The sequence below is a fragment of the Ursus arctos genome, unplaced genomic scaffold, assembly GCF_023065955.2.
Source record: "Ursus arctos isolate Adak ecotype North America unplaced genomic scaffold, UrsArc2.0 scaffold_19, whole genome shotgun sequence".
Taxonomy (NCBI): domain Eukaryota; kingdom Metazoa; phylum Chordata; class Mammalia; order Carnivora; family Ursidae; genus Ursus; species Ursus arctos.
In genome coordinates, this window is record NW_026622863.1 from 36353204 (window position 1) to 36373180 (window position 19977).

Genomic DNA, 19977 nt, shown 5'->3' on the forward strand with positions numbered 1-19977 from the left:
CTAAGTACCAGGCTGGTATTACCTATTCAAAAATAAATAAACGAAGATTTTTGCCAAGGAGACCCAGAAGTAAGAATACTAAAACCACAGGAGGCAAGAGGAGAACCGAGGGGAAAACTAGGAACGTGCTTTCTCCTGCTGGAGGAGACAGGACTCCAGGTCTGGCCTGCCCTCTCGGGCCCAGCGCCCATCACAGTCACTCCAGGACCCAGCTGGTCCAGGGTGGTTTCACTCAGAGCAAGGCCTGCTCCGTCTGACCTGAAACTGGTCAGGAGTTGGATCAGGGTTTTTCCCAGGAATAAAGGCAGGCAGGCAGGCGAGGGGAGGGACTTCAGGGGACATCACTGCAGGACCTCTGAACTAGGACCCAGTGTCCATGAGTTCTCATAGAAGGTGACCGGGGAGTTGGGGGAAGGCTCATCCATTCATTGTTCATGTGTTGGGCCCAATTCTCCCAGACCCAGCGGACACGGGGTCCTAGTTCGGAGGTCCTGCCCTGATGTCCACTGAAGTCCCTCCCCTGGCCTTAATCAGCGTGGGTTCTAATTCGTCCTCAAGTTTTCGTTACATACATAGAGCTGTCAGAATACCTACTCTCCTTCCATACCCCCAGGGAGACCTGTGCTGTTTTCCATCAGTGAGAGCCCTAAGTTGTTGCCCTGCCCCAGGGCCTGGGGACCGGAGGGCCCTCCTGGGTGCTAGGGGAGGCTTGGGGCGGCGTGCACACACTGGCAGCACAGAGGGGCCACAGCAGGAAACCTGGACAGACACTGGTCTTGGGAGGCTTCTGTCATTCTTGAAAGCCACAAATCCAGAACCCTCCGTTGTGCGCTGTGTGTACGACCCTGGGTGTCAGAGATGCTTTAACGCAAAACATGTGAGAAAAGTCCTGTTCACAAAACATTTATTGCAATTTGATGACAGCTAGTCCAGTTACGGTTCCGAAAGCAAAGTGAATACAGTATTGGGGAAATTTGGGGTGGACACATTGCTTAGATCCTACCACTTCACAAAGAGCAATTCCTTCGCTGGAAGTATTTAATTTAAAAAGCAAAACTCAAGAACTACCACGACTTGTCCAACGGGGAGAGGAACACCTGGGAAGGTGAGAGCCCAGGTGTGCTGAGTACAGGAGGGCTGGGGGCCTGGATGTTTGTGGCTTCACTCGACAGGCGACTGATTGCCCCTCCATGCGGCCGCTCAGAGTCACTGGTCAGGGAAGGGGCACATGAGGTAAACATGATTCCGGCACGGGCCAGCTCTCAGGTCCTGAGACCCTGGGCCCCAGGCGGGGAACCAGTCCTGTAACAGGTGCTTGGGACAGGGCTCATCTTCACGGTGAGGAGACGGAACACGAGGGCCTCCCGCTTGGGTCCCATACGAGTGACGGTGGGTTCAGCAAGCTGTCACCCCATGTCTGCGGCAGGCACAGCTTCGCTTTTCACCAGCCTCCCAGCGAAAGTGTTGTCACTGCGCGTTATTAGCGCACACGACCCCAAACACAGCGTCTTCATAAATAATTTCCAGAACATGATACAGCCCAGTAGTAGCCTCTTCGGCAGCTTTCACGCCATTTAAGGTAATGCACTGAGGATGTGGGGCTTCCCCCACTCCTGTGTCCCCTTCTGTGAGTCTGGAGAATCATCTCAGTGACACCCCCACTTCCCGGGGGGGCCACCTAGTCATCATACTGAACTTCGGCCCGGAGCTCCTTGGTGACGTAGTTCACCAGCATGGCCAGCAGCTGCTGCTTCAGGGCCTCGCTGCCCATGACCAGCGTGGTCAGCTGCACAGCGTCTGTCCACTCCAGGTGCCTGACGATGGCGGTGACTTCATTAAAGAGCTTTTGCTGTTCAGCGGGCGGCAGCTCCATTATGATCTGAGGAATCGGCTTGAACTGCCCGCTTGTCATCCATGCACCTAACAGACCCCCGACAGCCCCCCCTAGAAAACAAGGAAGGTTCAGTTAGTTGGTTCGATTAGTGCTCTTGCTGGGAGCACGTCCACCGCCGTGACGAGTGGGCACATTCATGCTTGGGCCAGAACCGGCTCGGCTTTGTGCCCGCTCCACCCCACCTTGTGGGGGGGCAAGGGTTTATGGGGTCTTCATTTGGCTCAGATATTGAACCCCAACGTGCCTTCCCTGAGCTCTGCACTCACAGATGCAGCGCGAAGACTCTCCCGCCGCACAGCTGTGCTAACGGAAATCTTCTCCAGGGCCTGCGGGTTTCCTGCTTCCCACACGCTCTCCTTGTAAAGCAGAGAGCGGAGACGCAAGTGCGTTTTCTACGGGAATCATCTCAGTGGTGAGGCTGAGTTGTCTCCATGATATGCTCTTTGCCCCCGAAATTTTGGAAATTTCCAGTGAAATCATTTCGCTAAAGGACCCTGGGGACAGAGGAGGAGACCTTCATTCTGAAGCAACGGTTTCTCATGCCAGCCGTCCAGAGCTGTGTGATGGTAACTACAAATACAACTTCCTCAACTACTTCTCTTCCTGTGACCCTGAAAAGGCGTAACCATTATTTTTAAGTGTAAATTTATGATCAAATTTAAGGTGTCTGATTTTGGGACTTGAAGCCCTGTGTCAACGGAAAATTCTATCTGACCAAGTGGGTCCAGGTCGGCTACAGGAAGGTGCCCTGGGCAGGGGTCTCAAACTCAAAGGCCTTCAGGGGGCAGGCAGGAGGTTGACAGGAGGGAAGAGGGCTGAGTGAGCCCGTGGGTGACGGAGAGCTGGGTCCCTGTCTAAGGGGCGGTGGCTACCCCTCGCCTGCCCACTGCTACCACACAGAATGCCAGATCTGTATCCTGAAAAAGTCCACATACTAATAGATGCAGCCCGGCTGGACTTAGTGACTCTCTCTGAAAGAGCAGAGCGTGGAAAGGGGACACTAAGGTCACAGTGGGGAAATCTGGCACAGACCCCCTTAACCAGGTGATCAAGGTGGACATCGCCAGGGAGGCCTATGGATGTAACATGTCCCTGGAATGGTGCTATGAGACAGGTGTCCACCTCTGTCCTCGATAAGCTTTCCAAAGGTCCCTAACCCCGGGCTAAGCACGAGAAAGCCCTCAGGCAGACCCAAACAGAGAGGCATTCTACAAACACCTGCCCAGTACTCCTCAAAACTACCCAGGCCATGAAAGCAAGCAAAGTCCAAGCAACCGTCACAGACCCGGGGAGACGAAGCAGGCATGAGGATTAAATGCACTGTGATAGCTTGAGCTGGATTCGGGGACAGGAACACATCAGTAATGCAAAAACTGGCAAAGTACAAATAAAGCCTGGAGACCAGTTAGTAGTGACGCATCAGTGTTGGTTTCTTACTTTGACAAGGGCACCTGGTAACACCAGATGGTAGCGTCAGGGGAACGGAAGCGGTGAGGGATACAGGGGAGTTCTCTGCACGGTCTCGCCAGCTTGTCTGTAATTCTACTACTATTCCAGAATAAAAGGTTTACCTGAGAGAACAGAGCCCGGCCAGAGAGAACCCAGGTGTGGGCTGACCCCGCCTGCACCCTCTCCGGAAGCCGAGTGTGGAGGCATCTGAGCACACAGCTCCCCTGGGGCTGAGCCCAGGCCAGCATCGGGCCCTGGAGGCTGAACACCGCCCCTGGCCACCCTTCCCCTCCGCTCCAAAAGCAGGGAGGATTCGGGGAGGGAAAACCAGTCATTTACAAGTTTTACTGAACTTTTCCCCATGACACCCGCGAAGTGTTTAGAGCCCAGAGTTGCCCTCATCTGCACTAAACCGTTAGGAGAACATCAAGATTTGATTTAGAGCAGCACTTAATGCAAGAAGTCACCAGGAATATCGACCAGCAAATTACTAACAGTTTGGAGAAGAGAAAATTCCTTGGCTTTCTGGGTAAATGATGTTCCCGCCCACGACTAGCGGCTGCAAGTAGTGAGTCCCCCGCTTCTCCTGGCAGACATCGTGTTCTCTACCAGCGCTGACACAACCCAGATAAAATATATGCTCCCACAATGGCATCTGGGAACAGCTATATGATAAAGGATCCCATCAAGCCCTCCCCTGAGCACCTTAGATGGGGGGGGGGGGGGACAAAGATGTAGACTGTCACTGAGGAAGGAGGCAATGGCCTTGTCTCCTCCCTCACTGGCTGCTGCTTGGATGGTGAGAATTGAGGTCAGGACTCACTCATTCACAGGCTGCAAAGGGACACGGACAGGTGGACGGTCTGGGGCCCCCCACATGCTGACTTACTCCCCAGTGTGACCTCAGCGTCATGGAATGTCCCTGTGTGCCAGTCCTGCCACAGAAACACAGAGCAGAGCAGGAAGCCATGCCGGGAGCCGGAAGCAGAAGCCAACCTGGGCAGACAGGCCGTCACCGCTCCAGCCTGTGTCGTGGGAGGACTGCAGGCTGGACTGGGAGCTCTCCCCCGTCGCCGGCACAGGCTCCCGCACAGAGCGGCGTCCAGTGATGCTCTGAGCCCAGTGCGTCCGACCATGCAGCAAAGCTCCCTGTGTTGCAGGGTCCATCTGAGGCACCTCCCGGGAGAACTAATCCAGCCCCTCCTCAAGTGCGGCCCACACAGCAGCCCTGACCCACGGGTGAGACCACACGGGAATGCTTCCTGCTCCGAAGCCAGAGGAAGCAACCCTACCTGGCTCCAAGAATGATGGGAAAGTCAGCCAAACTTCCATTCATTGCTGGAAACTGTCTGTCAAGTAGAAGTAGGGGGCAAAAGCGGGGGGCAGGGACGACTCCTCTAGGATATTTGTGCTTTTTCTGCCTGAGACTGTTTGCTTTCAGAATGGGGAGTTGCTCTGAATGAGCTCATGTAAAACGGCCAGACAGCGTCTGCTCCTAGGGGGTGCTCAGCAAACCCAGCTTCCTCCCGGGTTCCCTTCTGCAGTGACCTGTCATGGTGACGGGGAAGGAGACCATCCAAGGGACCCAGGACACCCTTTCATCTTCAGATGCCTGGACACATCTCGGAGAGGAGAGGCGCCCTCCAGGTCTGCATGACATGGATGTCATTTCCGGAAAGCCCTGAGTTTCTGAGACCTTCACGCTCAGAAGCCTGTGTTTTCAGCAGGAGGAATTAGGGACACAAATCATGTCACTGAAGCAACCTCAACTCGACCAACATCTCCCACAGGACAGAGACTTCTGTGAGGTCTGTGGTTTCAAAGGCCTTTATTACAACACCCCCGAGCTGACTGTCCCCGCGAGCTTGCACTTACCCGCAGCTAGTCCGGGTGGTCCTCCGACCAGACCACCGATGAAGGCCACAGCTCCTGTGATCAGCGCGCCCTTCCCAGAGTGCTTGACGGCTGCCTTCATCTTCCTCTCCCCAGAGACGGAGCAGAGCAGCTTCATGACGTCATCCACCATGACAGGCATCTTGCTGACCCTCAAAGGAAGCATTTCAAAGGGAGAGTTTTAATGAGCGTCAGAGTACCTGCACCCAAATGTTACTCTGGCTGGAGTTCCGAGCAACAGTCCTCATGTAGAGAATGGGAGCTCTGCCGTACGCGGGACAGACGGCACCAGCCCTGTGGTTGGGTCCTTGTCACGGACGAAGCCGGGAAGCATTTAGTTCATAAGCAACACAGTCCGCAGAAGGGAGGAAAGGTCTTCCTTGCCCTCTGCCTCGCTTCTGATTTGTGCCGGGTTACGGAGCAGGCCCGGCCCCAGGCTCCCGCGGGTCATCACTAGTGAGGCAAGCGAGCCCTCTCTTGAGTCTGCGCCCTTCCTGCTGCCTCAGGCCTCCCCAGGGCACAGAGCCTGGCGGAGAGCAGGATGTCCCAGCCTCCACTCCCCTGTCATGGGACAGGGAACAGAGCTCGTGCCAAGCCAGAAAGGGGGCAAGTACTGACTCCATGACCACACTGGCCTTGTGCCCACCCCTACCCTCCTGACCCTGAGCAGAGCGTCAGAGTCCTCACCTGTAAAATGAGACAAACCACCTACCAGCTGGATTCTGGAAAGGTCTGGGCAGAATGGATGCAAGTACCTGGTGTGAGTGTGGAACACTGCGACCCGCAGACATGTTGGCTCTAAATGAATATTCTGTTGCTGAGACAACCACTGGCTTTTCCATCATCAGCCACCCCTAAAGCCCGTCCAGTTCTGCATGGGGGATGGTAAAGGCAGGACAGGTTGACCCTAAGGAGGACCAGTAAGATGGGACAACCAGAGAATAAACCAAACCACAGAATTCCAGGGCTTTGCATCTGTTCCGATAGATAGACAGATGGACCTTTGGACCAATGACCTTAGAACAATTGTCTGAGGTCAGGAAACTGTTTGCTGCATTGGTGGGAAACTGGCAGGCAGGCAGGGCTGGGGCAGGGTGGACTCTGCCCCAGGGTCAGTGGGCATGGAGACCCACAACACGGACGGGCCACCTGACAGGCCCCGGAAGTAAAATCAAAGTGGCCACGAGCTGATGCTTCTCCTTCTGGCCTCGGCTGGACCCAAGACTCTAAGGGCACTTCCTTCCATCACTCCGCTTTTCATACATGCAGTCCCTAAAGGAATTTGATAACGTTTGGGGCAGACCCTGTTGCTCAGTAACTCTTGGTTACATCTTTTTTTGACCCAAGAAAAATCCAGAACCAGCCTCTGATGTAAAATCATCCTCCCAGTCCTGGGAGAGACTTCTGAGCCCCAGAACGAGTCTGTGGGTCTGCTGGATCACCACAGTCAGGGTTCAGGACCTCTCTGCCGTCCCAGCAGAGGTAAGACATGTCCTGTGCTCTGGCCCCTGCCGTGTTCTGAGATCCGTCGTTCTCCACAAGGGCACAGAATCACTGATGACCTTGGGAAATGCAGCCCGCGTGCGTGGGCTGAGATTCTGCGTGGGGACAAGCTCCAGCTGGCCTCTAACCCCACCTCGGACAGCAAGACTCTACGAGTGCATGACCCAGACATCGGACATCTGCTGCTTAGTGCTTGAGTTCAGAAAGTGCAAACAAGCCTCCCCCAATGTGTCTGTTTGACCAAGTGGGGTGTAGAGGCGATGGAGGGACAGGCCCTGCAGGGGTGCTCAAGGGACGGAGAAGGAATCAAGGGTGCCTGCCCCCGCTCTGGCCCCATGTGTCCTGGACGTGCCTACACACCTCCGAGCTTCCCACACCTTTGCTCACTACTGGCAGCCCATTGTAGACAGAGTCCACGCCGCCCCCTCCACCCTGGAAGAGAGCCCACTCGAGGGTCAGGAATTGTCCACACAAAGGTCACAATAATCAGATAGCATTACAACAGCAAAGGGACTGCACATGGCAGAAGTCACTAAGAAATGAGGGGACGGAGGGTGTGACTCGATTTACCCAGTAGCCATGGTGCTGTGAAGCTATGCAAATGAGTTTTATTTCAGATACTAATGTATTTCAAATATTGATAACTATTGAATTAATTTCATGGTAAAACCTTTCTAAAGCTAACAGTCCTCCTGTAAAACATCTAGTCATCATATAGTTTATATCTGGTTTACATGCAGCTTTCTATCTGTCAGTTATGCTGGGAACAGGGGAGTCGAGGCTCGATCCTGGAAGGCCTATCTGGATACTGTAGTGAGCTCCCCATATCCAGGCACATGAAGACCCCAAGCATGGTCTGCAAGGCGGGCTTCCTAGCCAGGGCGCTCTGCCCAGACACCACTCCTAAAACAGGGTTTCTGCAGGATTATGGACCTGAACCCTGGAAACACTTTCTGCGTAACAAGAAAATGCATGGCAAGGAGGCAGGACACAGCCACTTCATACTCTATTGTGCATCTAAAAACCTAGCTTCCCACGGGCTCTGAATGACTCCCTAGAAACCCACAGGGACTAATAAGGCATCATCGTGCAAAGGCTACTCCCAACCTCCACTCAGCCCAGGCAGCCCAGCACAAGGCAGGAGCCCAGGGCTCCACAGAACTGGAGGGCCAGCAGGGGTCACGGTGTGTGGGAGGGCAGGGGACGACGTGGCCCACCTCTGGCCGGGTTTAATAGCTCCACACCACAGGAAGAGGTGGCATTGTGGCTGCCTCACTCCAAGACAAACCTGGTTTAATTTCCTTGTGAGAATCATTTTAGACGTTAGAGCATCAGTAGACTCTTATGGAAGGAAGGTTTGTCACCCCATCTCCTGAGTCCTTGCTAAATACCCCGGCCTCCTGACTTCTCAGGGCTTGCTAGAGTGAGCAAGGAAGCCAGTTCTGCTTCTCCTCCCACTGCAAGCTTGCCTTTGTCTGTAAGCAACGAGGACGCCAGTAAGGAGGGAGGAGGGAGGAAAGTACTCTGATGGGGACAGACCTCAGAGGGTGGGAACGGGGCCTCCCCTCCCCATATCACACCTATTTCAGAATCAGATTTGTCCACAACACGGGCTCTGGTCACAGAAAGCCCATCTGCCAGCCACAGAGAAGGCAAATACCAACTTGCAGCCCTGGTTTCTTGCACCACCAGGCTGGTCTGCTGATGACAGCAAAGTTCTGGGGAAGAGGGAGATGTGCCCATCCCTGAGAGTGCAGCCCGGCTTTTTGAGTTGGACCAGATTGTGAGAGAGCAGGGAGAGGAAGGCTTCAGAGCTAACACAGACCCCCATGCACCCTGTTTAAAAAAAAAAAAAGAAAAGAAAAAAGAAAAAAGCAGAGCCTCTGAAGGAGTCAGGGTGATCTTGCTCACCTGCCATCTTTCTGCTTCTCTGCTGGAATTTATAAAATCCCACTGTGTGGCCTGGCTCTTGTAAGCCTAGTCTTCCCAGCTCTGTAGGCCCCAGTGCGAAGGGCTCACGTGGACCCCACCAGCACTGTCAGATGAGCCCACAGACATTTTAAGACTGAACTGTTGCTAGTATTTGAAAATCAGATTTCACATACATCTGATTTCTGTTTTCTCTTGAGAAATCAAAAGAGCGAGCTCTCCTGGACCACCTTCCCGCAGCCACAGAGGCAAAGCTAAGCCGGTACTGCCTTCTCTCTGCCATAGGCCCTGGCAGGGCCACCTTCCCCACCCACGGGCCAATAAACAGGTCACTCTGCAGCCTCTCAGAGTCTCCCTGCTTTGTCTTCTAAAGGTAAAGAAGCTACCAGTCCCCAGCAGAGGAATGCTCCCCTCCGAGATCCTTAACCCCCATTCCTGGTCATCTCTAACTTACCCCGCAGGGGAGGCTGGGGGTGCTGACTCACCGGGCATCCTTCCAGGATTCTGTCCTGCATATGTAACCCCTGCCGCCCCACCCACGCGCCTGGGACCCTGAGGAGGGTGACCCACACCCCGGGGTTACTGAGGAGGGCCCACACATGTGGGTACCTGGGGAGGTCATACACACACCCAGGGTCACTATGCGCGGCGCTGGGTGCAGGGCCCTGAATGCGGCTCCGGGTTCTAACCCCAGCTGGGCCGCTGCCGCTTACTTCTGGCGTGACGTCAGCCTCTCCGTGCCTCAGTGTCTTCATGTGGCAAATGAATACCCTAGCGACGTGGGGTGGCTCCGCAGGCCTCTGGGCACCACGCCTTGGGTTCCCCGCCTCACCCGTGCCGCGCCTGCGCCCTGAGCCCTTCACCTGCTGGGACGTGGTCCGCAGCGCGGAGGAGACCCAGGTCCGCGGCTCTCTGGCCCCGCCCGGCGCAGGGTCTCCCCGCCCCCCGCCCCGCTCAGACCCCGCCCCCCGCCGCCTTCCGGGTCACCGGCACGGGGGCCTTCCGGTCCCCACTCACCAGGCGCCGCGCTGCGCTTGCGTCGCCAGCCGGCCTGGCTCGCGAAGCCTGAGGGCGCAGGCGGCGTCCCTCATCCTCCGCAGGGGCCGTGGCCTGGGTGTGGCGGGCGGATTGAAGTCCCCGCGGCCCTCAGGCTGCGCTCTCTCGCGCCTATCGCCAGCGCTCTATCTCTGGCCGCACAGGTTCTAGAAGGGCTTCCCTTGCACCTTCCTGAAGCTGGGAGAGGCCTTTGGCCCTTGATTCAGTGTCTCTGGCCCTGGGGCCTGTAGACCCTTCTCCTTCCCCTCAGTGCGCACGGAAGAGAGCCCAGCGACCCCTGGAAGCCCAAGGTGCTGAGTTCATGTTTGCTGAATGTGTGGGCCCAAGTCCAACACAGGCTGTCCCCACTCCAGGTACCGGCACCGGGGGCCTCCGGGTGTGGGGTTTGAAGGGCTCAGCACTGGCTTTACTGCTGGGGTTCCAAGGGAAGGGGGAGTCCAGCTTCCAGGACAAAGCTGAGGTTGGGGAGCATCCTAGGAGGGGGCAGAGGTGGGGGAGTGACGTGCAGGGAATACTTTAGAGAGAGTATGGAGATTTCCCCCACGCCCCCCACCCCGACACACACACACACACACACACACACACACACACACAGAAGGGCTGGCCTTGAACCACCTCAAATCTGAAAAGGGCTCTGGGGGCTTTCCATGGTCTAGCCCACTAATCCTGACAGCGTCCTCCCACCTCGGCATGGCGGCCACTGCCGTGTTACACATAGGAGCAGTGAGGTGCAGAGAGGTTGGTCTGCCCGAGGCCATCCAGGTAGGGGGTGTCAGGGTCCAGACTCTGATCTGGGTCCACTGGGCTCAAAGCCGTCCCTGTAACCAGCCCTCTGCCTGGCTTTCCAGGAAGCCGGACACACCCAGACGATGGGCCTCTTTCACACTGCCAGAGTCCTTTTGTTTCGTTTTCTTCTTTCTCCTCTTTTGAATGGAAAAGTACTTAGGGAGTATATGTTTGTATACACACACACACACACACACACACGTATACCATACACACACACATACATATAACATATATATGCACACAAAAACACACATATACATACATGTAGCATATATTTATACATACATATGTATTTATGCATATATATTATACATATCTATCTATATACTATAGTATATACATGCCCCAATAAGGTGGTTTTTTTAAAAGAAAGATATATATTTGCTGACTTAAAACAGCTGTACATATTTACTATATACAACTCGAGAGTGTGGGGATAAGTATACACCTGTGAGACCATCACCATAATCTATACCATGAACATATCCATCACTCTAGAAGTTTCTTCCCGCCCTCTTTATTATCATTATCACTTGTGTATGTGTGCGCACTGACATAGGATAAGAACACTTAACATAAGAGTTACCCTCTTTAGTATACATTTAGTATACAATATGAGTAGCTATAGGAAGTATGCTGTGTAGATTCCCAGTATTTATGTCTCTTACAGAACTGAAACTTTGTACTGTTTAACTAACATCATTTTGTTACTTCTGTTTCCCTTTTGTCCTCATTGTGAGAAAAGGGCCTCAAGCATTAACCAGGGTTCCCTGGCCACAGTGAAATAACCTCACCCATTTCTGAACAGCAGCTTTTGCTCGAGTTTGGGTGACTTTCAACAGTGAAAGTTCACCCAGGTTAAGAATAGCTCAACTGCCTCCAGGCTCAGGCCTGGGGGAGATTCTCCCATTTCTCTGCGGGCAGCGCCCTCTGGCGGCTCCTTAGAGAATTGGGCTGCTGGCTCCCCAAGAGGTGGGAAGGGAAGTTCTGATGGGCAGGAAAGATGCTGGAAGGGAAAGAAACTGCAAAGTCGGGCCCCCCAGAGAAGGTGAGCTGTAAGAAGTCCAGCCAATGTTGCACCTGTCAGCAACCTGGGACCTTCATTCTGACATGAATAAGTCATACGATGGTTGCACACGCGGAAGCCCGTCATTGGAACACATGATACCACAGTCTCCTAGTGGCAGCCAGGCCTCCTGCAGAGTGGGTCCTGTGAATGACAGGGGCACAGCGGGGTCCCCATCATGGTGACTGTGCACTGGCCCAGCATCCAGACAGTGCTCTCATGATGCTTCCCATCCGGAGGTCTGGCTGGGTGACCTCGGGAAAGTCATTCGACTTGTCTATGCCTCCGTTTCCTCATTTGGGAAATGACAACAATAATAGTGTCTCTCCTAGGATTATCCTGAAGATTAAAGGAGGTAATGTGTAGGGATCTAGATTATTCTTGTTTTTATCATAGGATGTGAAAATGAAAAACATCTCCAGAGTCCCAAATGTGAGCCTCAAGTTCCCAGAGAGGCAGGAAATCAGATTCTACCCCCACTTTCACAACCCACCATCCACAATCCACCATTCTGGGGCTCCAAGAATCCCCCAGCATGCGGGACCCCCAGCATGCGAGGCTCCATTCACAAGCCATCGGTGGACTTTGGCCCATACATTCACCAAACACTAACTTAGCACCTTGGGCTGCCCAGGGTCCCTGGACTTTCTCCTGTGCCCACTGATGGGAGGGAGGAGCGTCTCGAGGCCTAAGGGTCAGAGATCCTGAATCAAATGCCAAAGGGAGACACGGTCCCCAGGAAGCCTCTCCAGGCTTGAGGAAGGTGTGAGGTGCAAGGTCCATCTAAGATGAGTGTGGACTGGGGCAGAGGCTGGATGTGAGGGAGTGCAGCCTGGGCACCATGGGGCCCTCAGCACCTCCCCCTCCCATATTTTCCAGAGTTCCAGTTAGCCAGCTCCTAACTTATATGGCTTTTCCAGCATAATCCCCCCCCAGACCCAGGGCTGGATAAGCCCACATCCAGGTCACGCAAACAGAAACCCCTGTGACCTCTTAATGAAAGCATATGAGTAAACTTGATGTCATTTTGAAAACTAAAATCTTACGGTCAGTGTTATTTTTAAGTTACCTCTAACGAGGCTCCATAGTCCTATGCTTGGGGGTTCCCAGGGATCTGGATCCAGGCTTGCAGCCAGTCATTTGCCCCAAGGCAGCCATAGAGCCAGGATTTGGGGTCAGGAGAGGGTCCAGCCCCATATGGTGGGTCTAGGACACCCTTCCTTCCTCGGAGGGCCTGGGAGTGGAGGAGGTCTCCCCTTCCCCCAGTCTTTTCCCCAGGACGCGTGCATCCCTTTCATATGTGAAATGTTCAGCGCACTGTGGGGCACATGTCAGGGGGGTTCACTAGCTTGCTAGGGCCCTATAACAAAAGACCACAAAGTGGGTGACTTAAGAAAGGACTTATTGTCTCCGTGTTGGAGACGAAGCCAGTGAGTCTGCAGGTCCAAGCTCCTGAAATCTGTGAGGGAGAATCATTCCTTGCGTCTTACTAGCTTCTGGGAGTGGCCGGCTCCTTGGCAGTCCGTGACTTGCAGCTGAGCCTCTGCACCTGTCATCACATGGCATCCTCCCGTGTGTCTGTGTCAGCGCCCCAGTTTCCCTCTGCTGCTAAGGACACTGGTCATATTGGATTACAGACCTCATCTTAACTTGATTGCATCTGCAAAGACTCTATTTTCAAATAATGTCACATTCACAAGTACCAGGGGTTAGGACTACAAATATCTGTTCGAGGTGACACAATTCAACCCAAACACCAGGTAGTCAACAAATACGAGCTGCGAAGATAAGCACGTGAGTATGCACACGGTCCGTGCTGGCACAAGGGAACTAGCAGGCTCAGCCCATGCCTGGCAACAAAGTCGCTATGCACAGAGGGGCCCTCGAGACGCCTGCCTTTGGTCTTGGGGGAGCTTTGTTCTGCAAGGACTGTTGCCGGACAGGCTGGTTTTGGGACTGGTAATGAGCCTGTCCCGGGCTTCATCATTGTTCTTCTTAATAATTAATTCATCCTCTTCCTCGGTGTTTACAGCCTTCAAATATACGTAGACGGCTATCCTGTCCCTTTGCCATCACTCAGCCCCTCTCTGCATATTTGCCACGGTGCGTTATCATCGTTATTATTATTATTTCCTCCCTGCATGCTCCCTTGGTCCCTCAGCCACCATCACTGCTGCATGAATTTCCTCCAGCTTCCCAGCCCGGAGCGCCCAGGTAGCACGTGGAGCGTCAGAAGTCAGGAGTCAGGTGGGTGACAAGGGACAGCCCAGAGGCCCTCTGGCCTCCTACTTACTCCTTTGTCATTTTTGTCAGTTTCCCCAAAGCCACATCAAATAAATAGACGAGCTAAGTAAAAACAGTGTGCTTACAGTGCAAATGCGCTTTCCAGACAAATCCCCTGCCCCTGCTTCCATCCAGACAGTCCCCAATTTCCTCGGCTATGAAATGAGGATGGAATCCTTGTTCTCAGCACCCTGGGATTGCTGTGAGGACAGCTGAGGACCAGAGGGGAAAGCGCCTTGTCAACGACAAAGCAGGGAGAGTGTCGGTACCAGCAACGCCTTCAACGCACGATTGGATCTCTGCAGAATGTTCTGGGGTCCGCTGCTCTTGATATTCCAAGTTAAATTTACAAAGTGAACTTGATAGAACTGAGATTCGCCCTCAAATCTGTTTGTTGAAACAATAGAGAGGTGTCGTCCTTCAAGATCTACTGTCAGATTTTAGTATTCCAAATAAGTGTGGACCTCAGAGCCCGATGGGCCCTTGGACACAAGCCACAGATGCCCTGAGGGGCTCTGGAAGGTTACGCTGCGATAGAATATTTGAAAAAAAAACCCACCTTGTCTTCCATCAGAACTCACTGAAGAGCTCTCTGTACCTGGAAGTCGTATTTCCAGTCTGAGAAGAATGATTTTCAATGGTTCTGTTGAACGCGATTCTCAAGCAGCTATTTCTATAATTATCCTGTTTCAGTTAGAATACAGTTTCTGGAACAATAGGACTTTTATTGTATTGTCATATCGGTTATAATAGATATCTTATTACAGAAAATGATGGTAGAGTCACTATTATGATTCCGAAGTTTTTATTTGAAATTGCTCAGAGGCTGGAAATTCTTTCTCCGTAGTAATTTCTACTTTAACGCTGCTTTGGTTGATTTTCGGTTTTTGGTTTAAACTTTGCTGTGTTGGAAACTTTGTTCAGTGGCGGACTGTGGGGTGTTTTTTGTGCATTGGTGTTGCTTGTTTGTGTGTGTGTCTGCTCCAGTGCAGACCGTCGCGAGTCCCCCTGGTGTGTGCTGGTAGCGCGTGGTGCCCATGGTTTTGTTAACTTGCGCGCTGGCTCCGTTGCCGTATCCACACGAGCGCGCTCTGGTCTGCTCTAGCGGCCCTAACAAGTTACCGCGGCGTGGGGGCCTGAACAACACGGATCTCCTGGTTCTGGAGCCTGCAAGCCCAGGATCGAGGTGCTGGCAAGGCAGGATTCATTCAGACATCGTCTGGCTTGCAGGCCGGCCGTCCTGCGGTGGGCACGCAGGACCTCTTCTCTGTGTTTATGGCGAGGAGGGAGGGTCCGAGTCTGGTGTGTCTTCTGAGGACACGAACCTATAGCGCCAGGGCCCCACCTTATGACCTCATTGAGCCCTCATTACCTCCTTATAGGCTCCATCCCCAAAGACAGTCACACAGGGGCGTAGGGCCTCAAGATGAATTTGGGGGGCACACAATTTAATGGATAGCACTGAATTTTTTTGATTGCTGAAGAAATACCCAGAGACCTTGTATTGAACAGACCTGATACACAGTATTTCAAGGAGTAAAAAACGTTAGTGAATATACAATAGAGACCCTGACACTTGGGGCACAGGTCAATGACGTAATATGCTATCTCGGATGGTATCCACTGTGGGGAGAAGAGGGGAGGGGGAGGGGTCAGGAGTCCCCCCCTTAACTCACTGGCCTCAGACCCCGAGCTGTTGGAAGCCCAGCCTGACTCTGAAAACATGTTCCTTGACTCCGGCACGATGGTCTTAGCTGCCAGGAAGTCACCACAAATCTTGGATATCAAATCAACCTTTAGGCCCAGGGGACCTTCTCTGCAATGAAAGGATTTAAGGACCATGAACATTCCCAGATACCTGCCCACACGCTCCGACACAACCAGAACCACCTGTGAGACCAGCACCACTTCCACATGTCCCGGTGAAACACACGCTCAGCTTAGAGCCCAGACTACTGATGGGGGCACAGGTCATGGGTCCTGGGAAAAGCCGCGTCTCCCCAATCACAGTCTGACTGACCGGAGCTCAAGTCCTCTAGGCGCCCTGTTTTCCAGATGATCTCTTGGGCCCCCCCAGAAACAGAGAGAGGAAAGGACTGTCCATGGTTACACTGTTAGTAACAGAATCAGAGCAAAACTCCAAACCTCTGTTCTCCCCCAGCACACTCTCTAGCGGTGATGGATCGGAGGGTACTGTCCTGGGGGTGCTGAGTGCTTCGAAGGCAGGGAGGCTGGGGGGGGGTGTAAAACACACACACACACACACACACACACACACACACACACACACTCATTATGAGTATGGAGATAAGCAGATGGGAGAATGTTCCGGGAATTCTCCAACATGAAAACAATCCCATCGCTGGAGCGCCTAGAAGAGAGGCACCTTGGAATCCACAAAGCATTCCTTTGAGGTTCGGCAGCATTGGGAGGTCCCTGGGGCCTCGCCGTCTCCTCTACCCCCTTTCTCATCCCACAGCTGGCCGTCCACCCCAAAATTTCAATTGCCTTGGGGAAGTACGTGCCTGACGTCAGGATGGAATCCAGCGGGGAAAGGGGTCCTCTTGGCACACATGCCTTGTCTGCTATGAGAGCAGAGACTTGTCCTGTGTTCCCATGGGTTCCCATGCCTTATCCACGGGGGGGGGGGGGGGGTCAGGTAAATGATGCTCCATTCACCTCGGTACTCAGGCCCTGATGACAGGGAGTTTGGGGTGAAGGTCTGGGAAGATAAACAGATATCGTCTCTGGCAGTTTCTGTGGGTCAGGAATTCATCGATTCAGAGAGAGCGTCCTGCACCCCCAGGAGCCATTTCTACCAGGCCCCTTCCTCTGACCATGACCAAACTTCCCGCAGGTTCCTGGCTTTGAGCACTCGCTTCCCCTCCCTTGGTCGAAATCCCCACCACAGGATTTTCTTTTTCAGTTGCCATCAGGCTTTGCTATAGCAGAGCCCAAGGTGAGAGCCCGCCTAGCTCGGTGGGCAGCAGGGCCCGCAGCGCCCTGCCCCGGGGATCAGAGGCCCATGCCTTCGTGGCCTTGGTGGCGGCCCTGCCAGAGCCTGCAACGTGCGGAGAGTGATCTGAGGAGCCAAGGGATTTCTCTCAAGTAAGCTCCTCAGAGCATCTCCAGGAACCTCAAAGATCACAGCACCCACACACTGGGAGCAACTGTGAGCCCACACACACGGCTCCCAGTGATGCAGCAGACACTCTGGGGAAGACATTGGCATAGGGAGAAGGGGACCGCAATGGGGACCCCCATGTCCCCACCCCTGGGGACTGGGGTTTGGGGAACCCCTGTTGCTTCACCCCAAAAACAAATGCCCTGGGCCCATGTGTTCCAGGCTGGGGAGGGTGCTGCCCTGGCTCCACCTGCAGCAAAGCAAATGAGACAAAGGGCTCAGCCTGGCCCGTGTGCACCGAGCAAGTAATGAAGCACCCACGCAATGTCCTGTGTGTGGATCTGACACTAATGTCACCGAGTTCCCAAGGGCCGTTGTTTTCACCAGGCTGCTTTCTGCTAAGTTCCAGGAAGTAATTGGCATGCCATTTCAGTAAAAATGAATTGTGGCTGAATTTTTGTTTTATTTACATAACATAAAGCCTTCCTTTCCTTTATTATGGAGATAGTTCAGCCCAGAGCAGGATGCCCAGTGGGCAATGGGGTGGTCTCCTTCCAGCCGGATCCCAGCTTCTGTCCTCTGAGCCGGATAGCCAACCCTTGCTGTCCACCTTGGCTGTGGGAATAAACTAGACCATCCAAGCTCTCACTTTCTTCAGCCTGCTTTTCTTGCAGGGAAAGCTCCAGAATCTCTGTAGGAGGCTCGGGGCAGCCACGTCCTGGGAAGGAGCTGGAGGCTAAGGGGCTTCTCTGAAGCGTATTTGCAAAGTGAGCTCACTGTTAAGGTTTTATGTTGTGACTTTAAAAAATGTTACACTTTCTAAAATTCCTTTTCTAAAATTTATACCAGACTGAGGAAATGTCAATGGTTGGATCAAGAATCAACACCACATCCCCTTATCTGTGAGTATGGCTGCATAACAGGTTACTTCAAAACTTAGTGACTTAAGACAACAATAAAGGTCTCATACATCTCACGGTTTCTATGGGTCAGGAATTTGGAAATGCTTTGCCTGGGTCATTCTAGCTGGGGTTCTGTCATGAGGCTGCAGTCATGTGAAGGCTCGACTGGGGCTGGAGGATGGGTTTCCACCATGGCACACCTATATGGCTGCTGGAGGCTTCAGCTTCTCCACACATGGGCCGCTCCAGAGGGCTGTCTGAACATCCTCATGACGAAGCAGTGGGCTTCCTCCGGAGGAAATGATGCCAGACACAGAGCGGAAGCCACATCTCTTTATGATCTAGCTTTGAAAGTTACCCACCATCACTTCCTCAACATCCTATGGGTCATGCAGTCCAGGATTTGTCATTATGGCAGGGACTACACAAAGGCATGAATACAACAGGGGAGGATCACTGAGAGCTCTCTTGGAGACTGGTTACCACAATTGGTTATCATTACTACGATTTGGCAGGGGTGTTTTGAGGCTCTGGAGGAGAGTACTACATAGCTAAAGCCACCATCTCTTCTTTGTCTTTGTAGTCAATGCAAACCAAGTGGTCAGTTGCTGTTAATGGTATCCCATGTCACAGCCAAGCCAGCATGTTTGTTGGACTCAGGGCCCCCTTCCAGATCGGGGAATAGAACAGTAGTGAAGAGAGAGAAGAGTCCTCATCATGGGTCCCTTAGGTCATGGAGAGGGAAGACATAAGGAGACAAATGGATGGCAATTGGTGCTATAATGCTATAGAGGGGACTATAGGTGGGGACTATAGAGGGGACTATAGGTGGAGCTGTCATTTGGGGTATTCAGGAAGGACACCAAGCCCCGAGGGCCATAGTTGGTGATCCATAAACCTTCGTTGGAAATTGGAAATCTGCAATGACCCATGCATTGCAATGAGGTGGCTGCAAGCCACACCTTTCAGTAGAAAAACAGCCTGGATAAGATAGACTTTTGATAGCATCATAACCCCTCATGGGGCACCCCTCATTTGCACAATCCCCCCTCAAATGTAAGATCCATGGGAGAGGAACTTAATATATCTCCTTCACCCCTATATCTTTGGCACCTAAAGAATGTCTAGTACAAAGTTGATATTCACTAGTGACTACCGTTAATAATAATTATTAAATATGTATCAGCCTTTTTTGGTGTCTCCAAGTCTTTCAGGTTTAGTGGAAGTCACCCTTCACATTAATAGATCAAAGTGGCTGAAGCTCTCAGTCCACTTACAGTGGAAGGTCAGCACAGAATCCTAAAGACTGCCAGAGAGGAGTGGGGGGACAGAGCTGGAGCCCCAGGAGCCTGGGTCCTCCTGGTTCCTCTCTCAGCTCCTGTGTCGGAAATCCTCTCTGCTCAGCTTGCCTGGCACAAATGAATGGGGAGTCCGGATCTTCCCAGGACGTTCCCAAAGCATCTCTAACACAAATGCTTGGTGTCCCAGACTTTGAGGGTTTGCAGCGACCAGAGAGGGTCAGATGTGACAGCATGAGCCATCAAGTGGCCTGAGAGGGAATATGGAGACTTCCCGGTTCTTGAAAGTTTCTGGGTCCCAGCCAGGCTCTCCCCATCTTGCTACTCTCTTCCCGATGGGCCAGCCTCAGTGCACTCCCATGCTCTTCCTGGACTCCCCCGTCCACAGCCAGTGTGCATTAGATGCTCACCCACGCCAACTGTCAGCAGTTGGGGGTTCAAAGCTCCGAACTAACTCCTTACCTTTAGTGTGGTCGCATTTTTAGGCTTGGTGCCCACCTTTCTTCTAAACGGAGGGCAGCCATGGGATAACAGCTTATTGTATTCCCGTAATGAATTGTGCCGCACCCCCTTTCTCTTAGAAAATGCAAGCATCCTCTTAAATTATTAGGGCTTTTTTTACTAGCAATTTTTTTTAAAGATTTTATTTATTTACGTGACAGAGAAAGAGACAGCCAGCAAGAGAGGGAACACAAGCAGGGGGAGTGGGAGAGGAAGAAGCAGGCTCCCAGCGGAGGAGCCTGATGTGGGGCTCGATCCCAGGACTCTGGGATCATGCCCTGAGCCGAAGG

General features: G+C 53.0%; 1 protein-coding gene and 1 long non-coding RNA gene across 7 annotated transcripts; one reads left to right on the forward strand and one right to left on the reverse strand.

Annotated features, from left to right (window-relative positions):
* Positions 1-887: 887 nt before the first annotated feature.
* CUNH19orf12 (chromosome unknown C19orf12 homolog) lies at positions 888-9704 on the reverse strand. Of its 5 annotated transcripts, none has more exons than XM_057314293.1 (3): positions 9686-9704; positions 5219-5388; positions 888-1944 (listed from the first exon to the last, which is right to left on the reverse strand). In XM_057314293.1, the coding sequence occupies exons 2-3, from the start codon at positions 5376-5378 to the stop codon at positions 1679-1681; spliced, it is 426 nt and encodes a 141-aa protein (XP_057170276.1). In that variant the 5' UTR covers positions 5379-5388; positions 9686-9704; the 3' UTR covers positions 888-1678. The 5 variants fall into 5 exon arrangements, with proteins under 5 accessions (XP_057170276.1, XP_026340032.1, XP_057170275.1 ...); XM_026484247.4 differs by lacking the exon at positions 9686-9704 and adding an exon at positions 9532-9605; XM_057314292.1 differs by lacking the exon at positions 9686-9704 and adding an exon at positions 9154-9348.
* LOC123000297 (uncharacterized) lies at positions 9680-14648 on the forward strand. Of its 2 annotated transcripts, none has more exons than XR_007191099.2 (3): positions 9680-13373; positions 13612-13682; positions 14050-14648. It is a non-coding gene; the product is annotated as an uncharacterized LOC123000297 (long non-coding RNA). The 2 variants fall into 2 exon arrangements; XR_006408218.3 differs by having other exon boundaries at positions 9696-10077.
* The last annotated feature ends 5329 nt before the right edge of the window (positions 14649-19977 follow it).

What these genes read in the sequence shown, in the direction of transcription:
- CUNH19orf12 (XM_057314292.1), bottom strand. Translation starts at nt 9,290, where the DNA reads ATGACCTCCCCAGGTACCCACATGTGTGGGCCCTCCTCAGTAACCCCG. An exon ending in GAATCCTGGAAGGATGCCCG is followed by an intron (nt 5,389 to 9,153) that starts GTGAGTCAGCAC and finishes GCTTCCTTTGAG; the next exon opens with GGTCAGCAAGATGCCTGTCA. An exon ending in ACCACCCGGACTAGCTGCGG is followed by an intron (nt 1,945 to 5,218) that starts GTAAGTGCAAGC and finishes CTTGTTTTCTAG; the next exon opens with GGGGGGCTGTCGGGGGTCTG.